At 30.1% G+C, this 22842-nt stretch overlaps 2 protein-coding genes across 2 annotated transcripts; both read right to left on the bottom strand.

The window, feature by feature from the left end:
- Positions 1-9323: 9323 nt before the first annotated feature.
- Positions 9324-10721, bottom strand: LOC111031549 (tigger transposable element-derived protein 4-like). The gene is made up of 3 exons (XM_022311553.1): positions 10269-10721; positions 9978-10161; positions 9324-9922 (listed from the first exon to the last, which is right to left on the bottom strand). Exons 1-3 carry the CDS (start codon positions 10719-10721, stop codon positions 9324-9326), a joined length of 1236 nt encoding a protein of 411 aa, XP_022167245.1.
- Positions 10722-20344: 9623 nt separating this feature from the next.
- LOC111031548 (SCAN domain-containing protein 3-like) lies at positions 20345-22238 on the bottom strand. The gene is made up of 3 exons (XM_022311552.1): positions 22227-22238; positions 21115-21583; positions 20345-20682 (listed from the first exon to the last, which is right to left on the bottom strand). Exons 1-3 carry the CDS (start codon positions 22236-22238, stop codon positions 20345-20347), a joined length of 819 nt encoding a protein of 272 aa, XP_022167244.1.
- Positions 22239-22842: the final 604 nt, after the last annotated feature.

Below are 22842 nucleotides of genomic sequence, written 5' to 3'. Positions count from 1 at the left end.
ACAAATTGGGTAGGTACGGGTGGTCATGTCCGGCCCGCTCAAACAAGTGGCGTCGACTCGTGGTCCCGTACGGGAAAGCGTGGCCTAAGCAGGCGCGCTTGGGGGGATCGATTTACTAGGGTAGTCCTGAACAGAACCGTTTTGATTCGCCCACGTCCTCCGTGGAACTGTGACTGGTCGCTTATCCAAACGGTATTCAGCTCTCGCAGGTTTCACTGTCTTCTTGACGCTGGTCGTGGTCTGCCGCAGAGCTACACGCGACACTCCGAGTCCGTGGTTATTTTATAGGTTCCGGCGTCTCAACAATTATGCACGTCGTCGTACAATCCGGTGGCTAGGACAATTCGATGGTGTACGACGTACGGGCAACGCAGGAATCTTCGGTGGTTGACTGGAAATTTCCGCCGTAGACTTGTTGGTGATCTTCGCCGGTGGATGGTAATATTCTCCTTTATTCCAATATCGGCAACAATTAGTTTATGTATAAGTGTTGGCGTTTGGAAGTTTGGAGAAAGACTGGTGAGCGGTTAGTCGAACGCACCCGTATTTATAACGCGTTAACCGACCCAGGCGTACTTCTGATTGGCTGTTGTATTATTGCGATTGCCGAGTGAATATGACATCAATTACTGGATTGGTTGGTATTGACCGTGTCATTTTCACTCGGCAAATTTCTGTAAAATAGTAGTATAAACTGAATCTGTTTGTGGATGTTCTAGACTAGTAAGCGAGTCGTCTATGCTCGCCTCTTGCTATCGATTTGTTGGCCGTAAGAACGGCCTTTTTAGTTATTCTATAGTACTCGTGCTTTGTGCCGTATCATTGTATACTATGTAGGTCCAGTGTTCACCTTATCTGTGGCCGACAGTTTTATTGATTTACCCAATTAGTACCACAATTAGTTTAGCGATCACTTTATCGTTGCTCGTTGGACATTATTTTAAAATAAAATCAACATTTTACAAATCATACGGTTATTAACGTTATTCACTAGAAAATAACGATAATTCTCACATTCGTAGGTAAATAAAGTAAATAACCGGCGAATAACGTTAATTTCCGATATAACATCATTTACCGTAACATATATACTAATATCATTCTTCATCTATTGTAATATCAATTCTATAATCATAATACCTACATAGTATAAAATCTATCGGCGAAGTAAATAATTATTTTTCTTCGGCTGTTAAGTATGCGAATTTCGTATCCATACTACAGTAACCTAATTGGTTCCCGTTTGAAAAAGATATTCATTAAGTTGATCCGAATTGGTTCCCATATGTGTTCAGATCAAACAGTTACAATTTTCATTTTTAAGCATTCTTTCACAATAGTAAATTAAATAGGTATATGTATAAGTGTATAATTAGTACAAAATATGAATTAGGTAGTATAAAATATATAACTACACTCTATAATAGTGTATAGTGTATAGTATACAAGTGTGTAGTGACTACACAGTAACACGGTTTATACAATCTGAAGGGGGTAGTAGAAAGCCTTTTCTTATGACTTATGCGTATTTATATAGGTATAGCACTATAGCAATATTGTTATATCGCGTATTATACTTTGGTATTATTAAACTCATAGATTTAATGACACTTTTTTTTAGAATCTTATAAGATGACAAAGGAGCAGTACGATTTATGGTTTTTAAGTAATTAATATTTGTTAAAATATATTTTATATATATACACTGTATACAATAAAATGGCAATACATCGTGGTTCCTATTGGTGTTTATTACATTTCAAAGTAATAATGCAAGGCAACTTACCAGAAAACATAAAAGAAATAGCCAGTACTTGGAAAACTGTATGACCGAGTACATTATTAATGAAACATTTACACGAATTGAATATTTGAAGAAAGATAGCTTCAAATTGTAAATCAACAGTTTTAAATTTTACACATTGTATTTTATTTTTTTAACACACATAACCACACATTTTTACCAAGCCTACTTTAAAGGTGACAGTAATACGCCTGTAAGATAATTGAGAAGGAAAATGTGAGTAATTAAAGGGGAACCAAATAAAATACCATTTTCAAACGGAAAGCAATTCGACATGTTGGGTTGGGGCTCGGTAAGGGCCAATGTATGAGTCATAGGCAAAATGTGAAATAAAATTTATAGTTTACACTAATTTTATAAATACATAGTTTGTTATGTATTTTAGATTGTTCGAATACCAACCTTATTTATTATTGTACCTAGCTAATTAATTAACTTATGTTTCAGTTTTTAACTTATAAAAAGTGTTTATTTCAGCTTTTATGTGCTGGTAGAGGGAGGGGGCTCAACAACTTTTGGGGTCTGAAATAAATACAATATGACTAATTTATATTATTTATTATTATAAATTAATTTTTCTCCTGAGGAAAACCGGCCCCGGAAATATTTACTGGTTATGACTACATTATAGCAATACTTTATGTCTAATGTAAAAACCTTATAGTTTTAAATGTGAAGTTAAATGTTATAATATCCAATGTAAATAATTATTAATGCGATTATAATTTATAATATGTATGTTGACTTTTCTATAGGTGTTCCTAAACCATATGAATCTTTTAAGACTTACCAAACGAGAGTACCAAATATCTGTGAGTTACTTTGAGAATTTTAAATCAAAACGTAACTTTATATTAAAATTATTGATTAGTATTTTTATTTGTGAAAAATATTTTTGATGGCAATATACACAAAAAGTTAAGCTCATAAATAATTATCAACACTAAAAAACAGCACTCGTGCTCTATAAATTAAATGACACACCACATTAAGTAGATTTCATTAAGTATTATTCGTGTAAAAAATTTCCAACAATTGATTTTGTTTATTTCTAACCAGCAATGAAATCACTTGAATCATTTTTATCCAAGCCCCAAGCCATCAATATAAGACTATAAACGGACATGAAATACAGATACGCAGACTATTAATCCCAGCTATGCGTATATTGTGATCTCAAACGTCTAACAGTCTATACCACACTAAGAAATACTCTAATCCCAAAAAACATAGATATCACACCCACATCTCAAATAAACTAGGTACTTGAGGAACTTGAGCTGGAATCAACCTAGAGGGATACGAATACACCCTAAGTGTCCGTAGACAGATGTATAATATTCTGCACACTAAGACTCCCAGGGTGAAATAACCTTTAAGCCATAACCAGTCTCAGTTTAGAATCTTCTTCACGGACGACACCGTAACTTGATACACATGTAAAACAACAGGTAATAATTAATAATGTTTCTGACATCACCGGAAAAATATTATTTCTTACTACACCCTCAAAAAAAATTTCAACATAAGCACTTTAAAAATAAACCAGGCAACGACATGAATCGATTTTGAACAATTAGAAAACCAATCACCGCACGATGTGACTCTACAAATGGATTGGAGCAGCAACTAAGAGAACAATCTCCGAAAATCCTCACAATATCTTCTATAGACACCATTCCTAATACCACGAAAACAGATACTCAATAAGAACACGGTAATATGAAACCTCAAATCTTACCTACTAAAACTAAAACATTTTTATAATTAGATCAGAACGGTAATGAAAACAAAAGACACTTACTTTTTGAAACATATTCCCAAAAATCACCCATTATGATTAATATTCCTATTACTTACTCTGCTAAGCCTTAAAATAAGTCACCGACTCAAATCCTTCTCTTAAATAGATGATAGAACCTGGTAAACGTACTGAAACTAGAACATAAAATCTCAAGAGAAAGAACCAAATAGGTACGTAATTGATTAAAACTAGTAAAAAACATGTGAAAACTTCACAAACAGTATTAATGAAAAAGCTGACACGAAACTTATATAGAATAAAATCCGATCCTTAAAATGACTCAAGATAAATTAGAAAATAAACCTTACAAGTAAAATAAAAACAATCAGTCAATTAGTAATGATAAAGCAATAGCAAACCAATCTTGAAAATACTTTTACAAAAACGGCAATGATAATAATTATAAGACACAGTCCTAAATTAACAAACTAAAATGTGAAAACTAAATTATTTCTAACACTTGAGATTTAAATAAAAATGATCAAATCCAATCAAACAGGCCAATTTCCATCTAAGAACTCACATATACACATATTTAAAATATATAAAATTCATGACAGATATAGGTAAAATATAAAAATCATAGCCCAGATAACATTCTCTAAGTTTGGACTAAATACCATAAAATTAATCTTGGCAATGTTCAATAGAATCTTCACAAAAGGTTCTTGAACCAACACTTGAAAAAAATGGTGAAACAATTTAAATTACAATTTAAAAACATTAAAAGATAAATTTAAGCTCAAAGGGTACAGCCCAAACTAGAAAGTTATAAAGACTACCAAAAAATTGACACAGATGCTTCCAAGACACAAGATGAAGTAAGGATTTCATCAATACTCAGAAACAAAAATATAGTATTCAAACTGCTAAGTACATGTCCACATTCACAGCTCAAGCAATAGTGTTCCTAGAACCCATGAAAAAAAACACAACGAAGAACACCCAAAACAAAAAATGTATTGACTCCCTGAGTAAGTTCCAATAGTATAAAAAACCAATTCAATTTCGGAGACATCGCAATAAAAATTCAGAACAAATTTAATGAAGCGTTAACTAAAAATCAAAAAAAATTTCTCATGTGGGTTTCCGGACACACGGGCATCAAGGGAAGTGTGTTAGGTGCCGGCGAACAACAGGCCAAAATTGACACCACACGTGCGATAATAACGCTTAAGGCCCCTGCAAACTCTATTCATTTTTCATCAAATCGACCTTAGTGACTGACAAAAATTTAAGTACTTCTAGTTTATCGATTTAAAAAATGTAAAGATGTTTTAATTAGTCAACAAGTCTACTTTGCATCGGTCGGATCATATTTTTGATATTTTTGAAGATATTCAATACTAAAAATTTATAAATTTATAAAATGTAAAATATTTATTCTCGTCAAGAATTTTTCTGAAATTGAAAAAGTGCTCCGACCGATGCAAAGTAAACTTGTTTACCAACACCAACATTTTTTAAATCGAACCACTAGAAGTATCTAAATTTTTGTCAGTGCGACGGCTATTTCACGTCCATAAATTGGTTTTAAATATTTTGATCTAGACATTGAATGACTTGTGCGTGTGTGTGCGTGCGCGACCATGAATCAGATAAGAAATAACAATGTATTGTTAATTGATGCGGGTCGCGGGTGATGGTAGGGGAGTATACATACACTAATGATCATTTACTACACACACAAAGACGATCAGTAATCGCAGGAACGAAATAATTGCCTAAACACAACTCCTTAAAAATTACACATTTGCAGGGGCCTTAATACCATTGCTACTTACGATGACTTAAACAATCATATAAAAGAGATGACTAACAATAAACGGCTCAGTATATGGAAACATCAAACCAAACACAGTAACTACCAACAGGTGGATAAACAGCTCTCTTAAAAGGAAAAATGAATCAGTTCTAAGTCGAATGAGAATTGGACACATGTGACTTACACACGGGTACCTAATGGCCAAAAAAGAAGCCCCCGCATGCGAAGTTTGTAGTGTCAAACGGACTATGGATCAAATTATAACTGAATGCCTCAAATACGAGCGAGGTCGGCAAACTACCAGAATAGTCAATAGATTCGATCCTTGACATTGCATAGGGAACAGAAAAGAAGGACAACACCGATATAAAAAAAAATGAAAACTTATCAATAAGTCTTAGTTACTATTAGAATTAGTTTTATAAATAATGTCACCCTACTGTTTACATTTAATGTAGTATTAATTTTACCAGTTTATTTTTAAATAACTGTAAAATACCTAACTATAACTATATAATGGCCATGAATGCCGAGTCGTATGTTTTTAGATATAAAAAAAAATAATAATTAAAACAATACAATGAAACAATACTATTAAAAATCTCTAAAATATATCCAAAACCCTAGGTACCTGTAATTCATCACGAAAATACACTCATAACATAATAACTTAACATATAGATATAGGTTTACATGATCATACTCCCATACACATAACACACTGACCAAATTTCTTATTTGAGTCTGTGGACAATGATATTTCAACCGGTGAAATTTAATGTTCCCATAGAAAGTTTCACCATAATACGCCAATAACTATAACAATCCAGACCATCTTACATCTGAATTGCTTATATGTATAATGTACCATTGTATATAATTAATAATATGTAATTTTGTAATAGTTTATTGTTATGAGTTATGACCATTACGGTATTACTTATGATTTTAGCGGATGAGATTTATAAATCTGGTGATTTCGATCGTTACAAGCAAAGTAAGTAACTAACCCATAACAATTTATCAAATTCACTTTCTTTTTACGTTTTAATTTCTGATATGTAGGTACTTAATTGATAATTGATACATATTTTCATTTCATTGGTTAAAATATACAATCGCACCTTTATTTAATCAATGGTAGTTAGTAAGCTTATGTGGCCCGGCTTGAACTTATTTATTATTACATAATCTTCTCGCATGAGAAAACAAAATTGTTTTTTTTATAAAACCTTATTTACAATACACATAATAATGTGATAATGATATAATTACAAGTACAGATGGTTTGATGCATCACGGGCATGGGCGGATAAATCGTTCATCAACAATTGCTATATTTTGTTTTTATTGAGCAGATCCAATAATAATAATTAAAAATAAACACTATTTTCAGTTTATCCACCAGCGTCTAGTACAGCTGATGAATATTTTCAATTATTGGAAAGTTTGGGTGAGTATTACCTTTCACTGTTGACAGTTCATGATATTTTATCCACAAAAATATTTTACAAATATGTATCAATAATATTTACTAAACAGATATTTTAAATTTGTGTTATATTGAAATCTAATTTTATTAAATTGTTGATGACACATATGTAGGATTACCAAAGATTGGGTCTAACGTTCACAGCTTCAATACTTATAAAAAACGTGAGTAACTTTTTAAATAATCATTTCTGGTGTTTTTATGACTGCACCACATATTAAATAAAAAATACAATTATTATTTTAGTAACATAATTATACTGTTATGGCGGTTATATTCGTATTAACAAAATCCAAAGTTATGCAAATTATTATTATTTTGATACAGTGTTATTTTTAAATAATGGTACAATGCTATAAAGATGTACCAATATGCTTGCTCGTAAAAAATTGTGTTTTCCAGCCTTCGTAAAATATATTGTGTTAAACTGATGCAAAGTGCAATGCTTTTTTATCAAAATTCATAAATAGGTGCCTATAGTGCATGATGTATCGTGGATGATGTCTATACAATATACTATGTAACTACAACAGTAAAATATTATTCAGGTAACTTATTCAGGAGGTTCAATAAAGACAGTTTTTTTTTTACAAAAGGTACCTCCTTTATTTTGTCCATGGTATCTATGGGTTTATGAAAAAAAAATCATAAAAATCTTGAAAACAAGACTATAACATTTAAAGGCTAAATTATTACTAAACATCATCGATGATATCGGCTTATATAATATTCACCGAGTTGCCTTCATTGTAATTTGTTAAATTTGCCACAGCTGTCGAGTGGTATTGTAAATATTTATAAAAATATACGCGTATTTAACTTGAGTAAATTAATTAATAACTATAAATACATACAATTCAAACCCTGAGTGAAAATTGGAAAATAATAAGTATTATTGTATATTATTGTATATTATAAATTTATAAATACATATAAACTAAACAAAATAAATTTGTATTTCTGTGTTCAAAGAAACAATTCTCTACAGTCATTTTAAGATTTTTTCAATAGTTCAATCGTTTTATTTCTCTAATATAGTGGATCACACTTTTCGAAAATCATTCTTTTCTGTTGTAATACAACAACGTCTCTTACAAATAATCAAACATTACTATTGTCTATTCTCCTGTTCATTTTTACATTTTTTTTTTAATACATTACATAATTAATATACTAATGACTAATGACTCATTACTAACTTAGTTACCTAATAATAATATAAAGCAGTAATTTAGAATGTATTGATACAATAAATGTTTAATATTTATAAAATTCATTGAATTATTTCAGATTTACCTATCTTCAAAGTCGACCATACTGGAAAAGCTCCTCTTTATAAAGATTACACTAAATCCTTTGAAAACCCAAGTAAAATATTTTTTAATATTTCAATATATATAAATACTTATATTAACTTTTTAAGCCATTTTAACACCATTAAGTGTTATATAATAGGTTTTTTTATGATAAAAATATCAGGTTCATTTATGAAAACGTTAACGTCTTTCTTTTTTGTTATATGCATTGGGGCAACTATTCGGATGAGCCTATTTGATTGTCAGTGTTGCCACTAAAGGTTATGCTTAACGTGTTAAAGATTATAGAGCCGTTTTTAATTTTTAACAAGCAACAAAAAATTAATGCGTGTGCTGATGCCGATTAGATTAAACTATAGATTTAATGTTACTAAATACTAGATGCATAAAATGTCATTCAAACTCAATTCTCACTCTAACACCATCTTCGGAAGACAGTCATCCAATACACTACACAGTAACACGGTTTATACAATCTGAAGGGGGTAGTAGAAAGCCTTTTCTTATGACTTATGCGTATTTATATAGGTATAGCACTATAGCAATATTGTTATATCGCGTATTATACTTTGGTATTATTAAACTCATAGATTTAATGACACTTTTTTTTAGAATCTTATAAGATGACAAAGGAGCAGTACGATTTATGGTTTTTAAGTAATTAATATTTGTTAAAATATATTAAAATATTTATCATTCGAGTAAAATAATTATATAAATATAAAATCATATAATATTTCCAAAAATAATACAGTCGAGTCTCGATAACTCGAATGACAAGGGACATAAAAATAAATTCGACTTACGTATTTTTCGAGTTACATAACTCGAATTTTTTTAAAAATACGAAAAAATTCGAGTTGGACATTATTTTTTTTTTTAATTTGTTTTTATTAGAAGTATATATGTATATTTATAAACTATGATTAAAATTAAAAAATTAAATTTTAAAACTCATTTCCTTATTTATTAATTAAAAATTTATTAAAAGATTACATTTTAAAACACAAAATATGTAAATTTCTTACAATTATTTAGAAAAATAATTTGAAATAAGAGTTTGACGTTTGGGTTGTTTTAAAATAAAGTCTTCAATGTCCCCCAAGTACTTGAAAAGTATTTCATCTGCACCTTCGGTTTTTTCAATGAATACCTACTCTTAATTTATCAAGTGATGCTTTCGCTTCTTTTGTAGAGACAACTAATGGATATTCATCCTCTTCATCTTCGTCTGAGTCGGATTTAGTAGTCGGTTGCACTGCGTCTACAATGTCTTGATCAGTTAATACTCGAGTTGTATGTATCTTAGTGTCTATTTCAGTAAATGTATGAAATGTAATTTCTGGTTTTAATTTATAGTGATCTACTATAAGTTTCCAATCGGAACCTCCATCGTCGCTTTCTAAATGAGTATATTTGATTTCTTTTTCCTTAGTTGAAATTCCAGATTTAATAAAACAATTAACTATTGTATTTTTCTTGACATTTTCCCATGCTTTATAACACATTCGCATAGTTTGTAACAAGTTTATAGAAAAAGATCTACCTTCATCGATATCATTAACTATTTTGCGAATAACTTCTTTACGATATAATATTTTAAAGTTCTGTATTATACCTTGGTCCATTGACTGAAGTTGTGAAGTCTTATTTGGTGGAAGAAATTCTACTTTAATAGAATTGAATTTCTTTTCTGCATTGTGAGCAGTACAATTGACAATTAAGAAGAGTACTTTTTTCCCTTTTAAACTCATTTTTTTTGTCACAATTAGACAGCCATTTTTCAAACAATGCACTCGTCATCCACGCTTTTTTATTTGATTCATAATCTAGTGGATATGTTTTAATACCTTTGAAACACCTAGGTTTTGCCGATTTTCCAATTAATAGTGGTTTAATTTTATCTGTGCCAGTCATATTTGATCCTAAAAGAATTGTAACTCTTTTTTTACTGTTTTCCCCCCCGCACAGTTCTCTCCTCTTAAAACAAATGTTTGACTCGGTAAACATTTATAAAATAAACCTGTTTCGTCAACATTATAAACGTCATCGGGGGAATATTGATTTATAATTGGTAGGTATTTTACTAACCAGTCAGAACATATCGATTGGTCAACTGAAGCGTTTTCACCACATATTTTACGAAAAACGACGTTATTTCTAATTTTCCAGTTGCTTAACCAACCTTGACTAGCTTTAAATTGTTTATGGTCGGGTTTAATAGCAAAAAGTTCGGCCTTCTCCTTTAAAATTGGTCCATTTATTGGAATGTTTAAATCTCTATATTGAATAAGCCAATTGAGTAAACTAACCTCTATATCGGGATACTCACAAATCTTCATTATTTTCATGGACTCTTTATTAGTTTCGTATTTTTGTAAAATATCGTCTTTATTTTTCAGAATAGTTGATAGTGTACTGGGTGGAATATTAAATTGCTTGGCAATTTTATTTTTCTGTTTACCACTTTTCGTCACCTCACTTATAATGTTCACCTTTTCAGCAATTGTAAATGTAACCAATTTACGTTTAAGAGACATAACTACAAATTGTACACGATACACAGCGAAGATATACGGCAACTATCTGCTATCTATTTTTATATTTGACTTATCGCGACAAATATTGCATTGAGTGTATAGGAATTTCCTAGGGACAAAAAAAAATTCGAGTTATCGAGACTTGACTGTACCACAAATCGATGTGCATAAAATTGAATATAAAGTGCATGAGTAACGTAAAAATATTATTAGAATATTATGTATCTTCAATTTAACTAGACATATTAAAATATTATATGTATATTTAGTTTAAGTATGTTTAAACTTAAACCTTAAGAGGACGTCACATCCGCATGTGTTGTCTCCGTCTTACAAACGCGTAACATACCAAATTTAAACTCAGCAGTTCGCGTTTTATGCCGTTAACTTAAAAATTAGAGTGAATCGACCTACTATGAAACTTGATGGTAAGAATTTTATCTGTGTTTTTTTGGAAGTTTTTTTTACGATAATTTAGTTTTAAGTGAGGAATGAGTGTATAATAAATGTTAATTAAAAATGCTCATGACTCACTTAAAAACGGAATTATTGTAAAAAAACTTCCAACAAAACACAGATTAAGTTCTTACCATTAAGTTTCAAAATAAATCGATTCACTCAAATTTTTAAGCTAACGGCATAAAACGTGAACTTCTGAGCGTAAATTTGGTATGTTACGCGTTGGCGTTTATAAGAGGGAGACAACAAATGCGAATGTGGTGTCCTCTTAATAATAAATTATATAAATATGAGTTGAGCTACGGGCAACGATGAAAAATATTATATATTGTTTGTGGCTCTCAAACGTGTGAACAAAATAAACCACAATTTGTAATAACCCGCATATTGATTACTGATGACGTTGTGTATGACCTTAGCAGCTTAGTTTATTGATTACTCCTAAGTGTTAATCATTTTTATCTTGAACTCTGAGAGTGCTGCTATACAGAATATAGGTAAGTAGGTAAATATGAAAAAATATCTGTGTTGTTGTTGGGAGAAACCCAATCAAATTCAAATAAAAAATAATAATAATAATTGTTTCCCTTGAAAAATTATAGTGAAAAAAATATTAAAATGATCATTCATTTTTTCAATTTTGTTTCATCTTTACTCCACAACAAAAAATTTTGATTCATAGTTTCGAAATGTATAATATTCATGATTGCAGTATTCTACCACCAACGCTGTAATCTTCACTGATTTTTTTTAGACTTTTATTTTTCAAGTTATCTTCTAATAAACTCAAAAAGACTATAGTCTATAGTTCTATAATAATTAAAGTATACGAATAAAAGAAATAACAAATAGGTGTATACCTAAGTTTAAAAGAAAGTTAAAGAAGTAAGGGTTAATTAGTACTTAATAATTTTATTCAGGATTACCAAAAGCACATGAAAGATATTCAAGTTATGAACAGAGGATAAAAAGGATAAAAAGTATGTACATAATGAATAATGTATTAAATAAATTCAATTTAATTTTGTTATTACAAAATTAATACAATTGTGTCGTCGTGGCTATTTTATAACTTGTATTAGCACACATTTTTTAGTACCAATAATAAGAATATTCAATTGACATTTCCATTATACATTTTACTATTTAAGTATGAAAATATAGAAAAAAATAAAAATAAATTCATAAAATAAACAAAATGTATAATAACTGTTAGACATTTAAATTATAAAGCAATTAAAGTCTCTACAAAATAAAATCCGTTTTTAATGTAAATATAATATCATGAAACTATTATAGATTTTAGTAAATGTAAATAGTAGATCAAATGTTTATCATTTTATAGAATAGTACCTTACTATCATTATTAAGAATAACAATTTTGGGTTACCAATTTTAATGACATTTTAAACTTTAGAGTTTAGAGTATTGGAAAATATTACATGGAACAATAAATAATTATTTAAACATTTTTGACAACCATAATAATACTATATAATTATTGAAATTACAATGATTTTTCAATAAATATTAGGTATTGTGATTTTTATTGATAATTTTTTTAAATAGAGAACAATCCGCCTGAGGTTCAACCTTTAGAAAAATACGAATTCCATGATTTAAAAAAACGTAAGTAATCGAAAATGTACTTGATAACTAATAATTAATTACACTATTACGAGAGTATACTTAAAAGAAACAGAACTTATTTGTACTTTCTCAGAGGAGAGTTGAATATTGTTTAATTAAATTTGTTGACCTCAAACTTTCTATCCCTTTCATAGTTGTCTCGGTTGAAGTCTAAACAATGATGTGGTCCCAGGCAAATGCCATTTGAACTTTGTTTGAACCACGTCTAGTGCTTTCTTTTCAACTACCATCCAATATCGTACGCTCACGTCGGGAGGGACACTCAGAAACGTCACAACGCCCAACCGATAGTCGGTAGGAACGGTCCGAAAATCCATGTTTTTTCGGTGTACCAGTGCCACGATGTAGAGATCAATATGTATAAATTATCATTAAACCTACATCGTATTATTATACGATGTAGCTATATTACATACCATTGACCTTATGGCTTATACTAATAGACTAATATTATCAGGTGACCGCAAAATGAGTCACAGTAATACAATGATGTAGTATTATAAGGCAATATAATGAGAACGTTGAAATCAAAGGCCATACAAGTTGATAGTAAGACTCGAAACAAGTTTATAAGTAAATCGTTAAATTCGTTTGAAACTTGTAGGAAATATTCATGAATCATAATGCTGCTATGTACTGACGTCCCGCCATATACGTATACCTATACTTAAGGCCGGCAAGGGCACGCATGAGATTGTTCACACTAGGATATGATTAAACTCGGGAAAGCGCCTTGAAATAATTAGGATAATATCTACTGGCATTGTGTGGGTAGTTCTGAGAACTCGACAAACGAAATTGCGTTGGGAAGAGGTATGGAGATAAAAAGAATTAACGTTGACACGAATTGACTATGATTAATATAATATAATAATACGTCATATCCATTGAATAATACATTGCCAAATATCGATATCGACAGCCGCGTGGGAAGAGACCATTTCCTGGAACTCGTAAGCACACGTGCAATAGTAAACGGGGTCGCCATCTTATCGATAGGAGAGGAGTGGAGTTTAGGCTTATAAAACAGGGACCCAGCCACCCGGTCTTCACACTTGATTTACCAGAGCCAGTACAAGCACCTTCACGCCAGTCGACTCTCTGAGAAATTTCAGTGTTATCAAATATTCTTTCAGTCTTATATGTCAAATAAAGTCTATGTTCACAATAATCAAAATTGACTCCTAGTATAAATTAAAGAAAATATTAATAGGTACTTACCTAAAACTTAATTGATCGTTTTTTCAATAAAATTTTCGATCAAGAATATTTGACATGAATATAACGTTACATAATAGCAAGCCTGGGCACAAACGAATTCAAAAGCTTAAGTTAAATTAATTTTAACTTGTTAACTTAACTGATTTTTATTGATATAAACAAATAATAAATAACGAGTTACTTTTAATCAAATCTAATTTCGTTAATTTATAAATAATTAAACAATAAATATAATACAATTATTATTGATGGTACATATTGCATTAACATTTACTTTTTATTATTCTTAAGCCATATAATAAGCTACTTATATATTTAAAAAAAATAACTTAACTTAAGTTAATGAGTTAATTGTAAGTTTCCATAACTCTTATTTGAGTTAAAACAAAAATTTGGATAACTATTAACTTTGGACTTCTTTAAATGTTTTCTATCAACTTAACTTGACTCAATTAAAAATTATCATCGACTTGCATAAGCTTGCATAGTAGTTTGTTATTTTATAAAACAATAACATGCTAAAACTGTTCAAATGTTTTAACAGATAATCGGTATCTTTTGTTTCCTGCATAATTTTAATGTTCACATATGAGCTCTTTTTGCACTTCATAAACATATTTATTTTTCAAAATGTCTTTGTTCTAGTGTTTTCGATACCCTATGAAACTTTTGAAGAACACACATCTCGGTTACAACGCTATGGTAAGTTATCAATCGTATAAATTTAATTTTACATACTTTTTTTATCTTATTTTGATAATGATTGACGATTTCACATCTAAGGCCCAAGCCCATTGTAGCGTTAGAACATATTATTTAGTTTACACTTAACATCACAAATGTATGATAAATTACGATAAATGTTTGAAAATGGTGATATTAAACTCTAAAAAATGGCTTTAGAAATTTAAGATATGGGTGTATAAAATCTTTTTTATTTCACAAAATATGTATACCTACCATATAGTATAGGCGTATAGCCAAATAGATAAAAGGGCTTTCAAACTTATTTGTTTTATAATTTATTAAGTCAGTATTTGAATATTGTTTTTAGACTTCAAAGAACTGAAGTTTTTTTCACTATCAACCAATATAGAGCAGGACCCAAACTTTTCGTTAAATATAAGCTTATTATTTTAATCCTTATTAGTTATTACCTGAGGTTCAATGGCTAACTATAACATATTGGATTTATGAATGTATGATATAATGCTTAGTATGAATATATGTAATAAATATTTAAGAGAAATCAATACAATGGTTTTAATAAAAAAAATGTTTCGTTTAAACTGATTTAAGAATAAAATTAAAATTTATCTTTTAGGATTAATACCATTAACCGTTATTCAATTCAAACATGAAAAAGCCGGTATGTTATTATAGTTTTTTTTTTTTTAATATGAACTCATTTGAAACTTTATATACCTAAATTCACTTGTTAATTTTTTTTTTTTTTGAAGGTCGAGTTCTCGTAGGTGAATCATATAATAGTCATGTCGAAAGAATACTAAGATTGTTTAGTAAGTAACCAACTAATAGCTTGTATTTAAAAGATAATTGAACTGAAATATTTATTTATAAATGTATAATGTATAATTTCTAGCTATCTATGTTGTGTTACGCGAATTCATTTGTTTGAAAATATTCAAGTTCTAATGAAAAGTTTAAATTTACTGTACAACACAAGTTTTATACATTAAAAATAAAGAATATTTTTTTATATGATTTTTAATATGATTTTCAACCATTGGCTGGTCAAATTTTTATCATCATCCTTTGACATGCCCACCAAATCACGAAGCACATTATGTCATAACAATTTGTTTTTCCTAACATTAAAATTGAGCTAAACATATTATGCCCTAATTCGTATAGTACCTATACGTGAATGACACTAAAACCATCGGCCTAAATGGTGAAGGTGATTTTGTGTATGGTTCTTTTTTTGGATTATTGGTCAGTGTTGCAATATATGAGCTGGCTTTGGTTGAACATCTATGTATACAATATGAAATGGGATCTCTCAAATTCTATGACTACTAAATTTCTCACCTTAAGCGCACCACTGTATTTACATATGCTTTTTACTGTAAAGAACAGTTTTTTTTACTAACATCAGTAAATTGATTTGATTTCGAACTTGTAATATCACAACTATTAATTATTCTCCATTTCTTTGAAACATTTTAAATAAGTTTAAGGATGTATTAAAAACGCATCCACAGCTCCACACTTTTAACAACTAACTAGGATTTATTATTGTTTAGGTGGTGACTCGATAGTAATTATGGATAAGGAAGAAACCTTGAATAATATCAAAGATGAAGGTAACTTAGATTAAAAATAATATTTTATTAATAGCAAAAAAAGGTGGTCAAGTTGGTACTACTCTGCTATACGCACAGTACAGGTCTATAGGGGTCGCCATAATGGATGTGTTAAATTTTAATTCGATGATATAACATTATTTAATAGTATACAATGTATACGAAAAAAATGCTGAGCAAAAACGGTCTATCAGCATATAATATTATTAAGTAAATATATTTTATGATATATATTTGCTAGGTATTAGACTAATTTATCTTATTATTAGTCACTAAAAATTGCATTTGAAAATATGATTAAGTGTAGGTATACAATAAACTAATATACTTTAAAAGTTTCAAGTACCTACATATAATATTTTTTAAACTACAACAAAATAACTATAATTGTTATTCTTCGTTTAAATAACTAAATTCATCCAAATTTGAACTTAAAGTATTTATAAAATAAAAAACCATGTTCATACATTTTGTAGTTTTTTGTTTACAATACAAACTCCAATGTGAGAAACATTGTTGTAAATTTTCAATTCTAAATAAAATATTTTTAACAGTAAAATAATTAAAGAAAGCTTAAAAAAATGGTGCCAATGTATTAATATTTTTCAACTACTATTATATTATCACTTTATGAAAAGTTGCGTTTTGCACACCGAACAAGCAACAAGTATGTTTCGCTTTCGCAGTTCGCGAAATAGTGCTGTCTAAGTTATTATAATTTTTTGTTGATGTTTACAATGCAAACCGCGGCCGGTCAGATGGGTGGTAAGTTTTTATAAACAAATATATTTTAAGTTGGTCACACTCAAACAACCGAATTGCACAATGTATGAAAATATGGACGTCCGTACAACTCTGCCGCAAAATATAATAGTTGATGCTAGTATTTGGGCACAAATACATAATGACAATGTGACCTTGAAACAAATGCTATCGGAATTGCGATTAAACAATGAGTAATCGTAACTTCAGATTTCTGAAATGATCGCTGGAAGCTCTATTGGAATTTTGAGCTCGCCCAAAAAACCAATCAAGGTGACGAAAGAAGTAGCGAAAACTTCTGTAAACATCCATAAACCACCTCCAATAACAGTAGGTATGTGGTGTAAATAATTTTAAAGAGTTAATGATTAATTTAAAACTTGAAGAAGCTGAGGGACACTAGCAACAAATGAAATTTAGATACTAATAGGCATGAACTATATAAGTATTAGAAGAGCAAAAAGTTTAGTATCACAGATACCAACTTAAAACAGAAAAAAAGTTTCTGGTGATAATTCATGGATTACATTCTGAAACTGACCCCTGTGATATTAAAAGCGAATTATCCGAATTAGGACATCTTGTATATAATGTTATGAACATTCAAATTAATAAAAAGTCGATCCTAACAACAAGTTTAGTGATTGAACTATTGTAAGGCTTCCATTATTCTTCGTGGATTTGGAGTCACAAGCAAACAACTAAGACATTTATGATATTAAAAATGTGTGCAATCATATAACAAAAGTGGAATCTCCAATAAAAATAAAAAGAAGTGCCACTATGTAAAAATTGTCAACTATTTGGTCACACTCGAAACTATTGTTTCAAAACACCAAAGTGTGTAAAATGTAGTGAAGGTCACACTTCACTAAATTTCCCTAAGTCTAAGAAATCAAAGGCGAAATACGCTAACTGTGGTGAAGGACACGAAACCTTCGAAAGGATGCATCACATAATATAAAAATTCAATAGAAAAAGCTCACCCAAAAAAAACTACAGCAGTACAAAGAATACTACAAAAGCTTGCGAAACCAGTCACTCGGGAAATTTCTTTTGCATAGATGGCTAGTTCATCGAACGAACATCAAAAAGTCCATTGACTCAAACTTATAAACAACAAAATGTACCCTCGTTATCTGACGTGATGACAACATTAACAAAATTAAATGAGAGATTGGACAGGCTTGAAAATAGCCAGCCGTAATGCAACGCTGTCAAAACATCGCTCGTGATATGATGCTGCCTACAGTAGCAGACGAAATCCAAAGGTTTGCTAGCAAATACGAGACGAGCCTAGATCACCATGTCAATCCATTGGCCATCCAATTATTAAATAACTCCAAGGACATGAGACGTCTTAAGCATCTGAAACCATACGACTTAGTTTAAGACTTTAGATTAAGGCAGGAGCCACTTCATTGGAAGTGACTCCATCAACGTGTAAAATATATATAATTGTTAAACATATTTATAACCTTTGGGTCGTAACCTAACCCCAGGGCATTTAAAAGAAAAAAACCTTATGAAAAACTTTGTATGATTTTATTGGCATGTATAGAAATAAACAAAAAAAATCGAAAAATTGCATATGTCTATATATTAATTTATATTGATATGTTTTGATAAATTGTATGATGTATAGAAAATTCTAATATTCAGTGAAAATATCATGTATACGGTCATTTTTAGAGTTACGCCAAAAACCAAAATCAATTTTGTCTAAAAATTAATGTTTTTCCATAGTTTTTTTTTTTTTTTTTTTCAAAAAGCTTTTGAAAACTACTTTAAATTTAAAATTTTGATTTCCCAAATTCACCAACTTGATTCACTTTCCCACCAGAAAAATTACTTAAGTTGAAAATCAAAGAATTATTTCGACTAGGTATTGTGTAAACAGACAAGAAAATAAAACATTGTAAAATCAATACATTTATCAATACAATTAATCATAAAATTATTTATTTAGATTAAAAAAATATATAAATTTACATCACATTTATTAGATATTTATTTGGTTACATTGTTGTATAAAATATTTGACATCAGTTCAGTGATAACATTCACCACGAACACACGCGGCTCTTGCGTCCCCTCTGTTATCAGTAAATGCGTTGAGTGATAAGCACTTGTCCGAAAATGATAAGAGCGGTTATACGGTAGTTACCCTGTGACCAACTTGAGGTGGTGTTGCATAGCAAGTCGAGGGATATTTTCGTTTTTTTTGTCCGAGCTCAGCTCAGCGAGCGAGTGGACACGTGAGCGATTATCACTGTAATTAATTTCAAGTTTGGAGTCACTGATGGGCCATGGCTCGTTGGTATATGATGGTATAAGTCGTGATATCAACTTCCTTACTATTTTCGGACAACTGCCCCCTACTCAAATGCTTTCACTGCTCCGAGGCCAATACAGCCAACTTCAGGGTATAGACCACTTCTACCAATCTATTCTCAATTGACACAAAATAAAGCCTTCCCACTCCTCACAGACTAAAATCTCCGAGTCCCTGCTCAACAACCCTCTTCAATCAATCCCATCAGCATATAAGCATAGCGTACATTGTTAGAGAACCCGATGAAAATGTTGTTCTACAATTGGCTCTAATCCCATAGACCTATTAAGAAATGGACTGAGCATTCTTTATAGTACCCATATCTTTTTAAGTTGTAAACTGTTCATAGTGAGGAAGGTCCAATGAATAATGGTATGTGATACTTGCTTAGATGGTTTAGAACAAAATCACAGTCATTTAGGATCATTAATAGCTATTAAGAATAGAGATGGTCTTAAACAACCGTCTGCTGATTTAGTAAAATTATGCAAAATTACTGAAAAAGTATTTAAACATTATGAAACAAATATTTCTAAAATACCGAGTTTAATCAATTATTTAATAATTAAAGCTATATTTGAAATAGACATCAATACTATTTTTATATCTCTATCTGATCATATTTTAATTCAAGCTCCAATGAATAATCATTTGTTACAATTGCTACATTTCATTTTTAAAACATATTTCACTATTCGTGTACATCAGTGTTTCCCAAACATTTTATCTTTACCGCCCACTTCCAAAAAAAAAATCCGACAGACGCCCCCCTTAAAAAAAATATTGTTAAAAAAGTATGCAATGAAAAATTAAATTTATTGTTTATAAATATATATATAATGTATAGGTACAAATCAAAAAAAAATATCTTAATGAGATGGATGTGGTTGGTGTTTTGCTAGAAGTTCGTTGATATTAGGTTCGATTTTCGTAAGCAGCATTCTTAAGTCCCCACGATTAGTTATTTGTAACCGTTGTCTTTTTTTAGTGAGTAGATTGGTTACTGCACTAAATCCACGTTCAACCAAGTAGGATGATGGAAATGCGATCAGAAATGTTTGTACAACAGCCCACAATCCAGGATAAAGTATAGGTATCTGCTTTTGTAGCCAGAATATTTGGTAACCTTCCTTGAACTTTAATTTTAATTCCTCATTTGTAGTTACTTCTATCAATTCTTCTTCTAATTTTGCAGAATCTATGGTTTCTGTATTTGAAAATGGATCTAAAACTCATTTGGGTATGTTTATTTTAAGAATATCCTCAAATCGTTTGTTGAAATCGGAATGTAGTGCTTCCAGGTGTTGACAATATGTCATTAAATCTTCATCATTTTTTTGTGCCATTGATAGATTTGGAAACTGTATAAATTCTTTTCGTCCTAAATTTCTTTTGTACATAAGAAGTTTTATTAAAAATGCAGAAATAATATTTTTTGTTTTGATTAAATTCAAATCATCACCTTGCAGCTGCAAATTTGTTTCATTAAATTTTTTAAACAGGTCAGTCAAATAAGCAATGTCACTTCTATAATTAATTAAGTTGCCTCGTAAAATATCATCTTTAGTTTTTAAAAATTCAAGTACCGAGTCAAACAACTTATAGAATCTGTCTAAACAGGCACCCTTCGACAATCAACGAACTTCTGTGTGAAATAATAATTGATTGAATTCTTCATCATTTTCAGTACAAAGTTGTCCAAACAATCTATCATTCAATGAATTATTTTTGATTTTATTGATAGCTGAAATTACATAATGTAATGACTTATGTAAGCGTTCACTCAAATTTTTGGCAACTAAATGTTGTCGATGAATGACACAATGTACAGCGAGTACATTTGGTACAGTTTTTTTCAAATATGCAATAAAACCTCGATGGCACCCTACCATGGCTGGAGCACCATCGGTCGCAACTGATAAGATATTACACATAGGAATTTCTTTTTCTTTAAAAAACTCTTCCAATGTGTGATATATTGATTCTCCTTTTGTGTCAGTCATCAAGTTTTTAGCAAATAATAATTCTTGGCAAATCTTTTCTTCTTTTACGAATCGTACGTAAGCTAATAATAAGGCTTCGTTACCTGGTAAAGTTGATTCATCAAGCTGTATAGAAATTCAGATAATTTGGATCACGTACGGTGTTTCTGTTATTGCGATAGTGACAGATGAAACTATCACCGCCCCCTTTTTGTAATGAAATGCCCCCCAATTAAGCTTGTAACTTCCATTGCCCCCCTGGATAGGTCTAGCGCCCCCAAGGGGGCGATATCGCCCACATTGGGAAACACTGGTGTACATCATTACACAAAACTTATAAGCCAACCAAAAGAAAGAATTGGATCTTATTTAACAAAAACAATACATTTTAAAAACCAATAAATAGTATTAACATAACGATGACTAAAACGATGAATTGTAAATTGTAATTTATTTTAATCGTTGTATAATAATATCACGCATTGAATTAATTTATACCTACATTTATCTTGTTATTAAAGTATGACTTTTTATTTAATTTATTTAATCATTTTTTCGGTTTTTTTTTTTAATTTACCATCTTAAAACCTTGAATGAAGTGATAAAAGTTGTGGAAACAATGAATAACTAAAAACAAAAATATAGTTATGCCTATTTCGTACAAATATTTGAAAATAATAAAAAATTCAAAATTCAAAATTTGTTATTATTGTGAATTATGATACCTCTATCACGATTAGATTCCCTTGGAGAAATTAGTGATTGCTACTTTTTCCTCCATATTCGGGGTAAGTTGTAGTCTATCTTTCTTACTCAACGATCAAACTGGTTTTCTCTCTCAATGCGCAGTCCATTTCTTAATAGGTCTATGTCTAATCCCAATAAGATAACGACTTCGCTATCAATTATTTGTTATCAGATTCTGTTCTGAAGTTTGAATGTTTCTGAATTATATCATAGAGTTACTCTATACCTTAGATCATATACACTGGATAGAGCTATGGTTTAAAATCTTGAAGCATAGCTGTTCGTGCCCGAAGTCATCACTGCGCATGAGCAAAGTATATGATCTAAGCATTCAGTACCTAATCGTCCTTATCACTATAACACATTATTGTTCCTTCCCCGTCCCGCGCGATCTATTTCATTTCTCACCCATGCGCAATAAGTACTTCGGATATGAACAGGTCTGCTTCAAACACGGACTACGCGTGATATACGCTATAGCTCTATCCAGTGTATATGATCTAAGTTTCAAACAAAATATGTTGGTTATGTTAACTAAAAATTAAAAATAATAGAAATAATTGTCTGTAAAAACCAAAGAATAAATAAATATAAAAAATGAATTAAAAATTCAAGTTCTTTAGGTGCCTATAACAAAA

This window comes from Myzus persicae, unplaced genomic scaffold (assembly GCF_001856785.1).
Source record: "Myzus persicae strain clone G006 unplaced genomic scaffold, MPER_G0061.0, whole genome shotgun sequence".
NCBI lineage: Eukaryota > Metazoa > Arthropoda > Insecta > Hemiptera > Aphididae > Myzus > Myzus persicae.
Note: the sequence above shows the minus strand (reverse complement) of the source record. Positions and strands in the feature narration are given on the sequence as shown.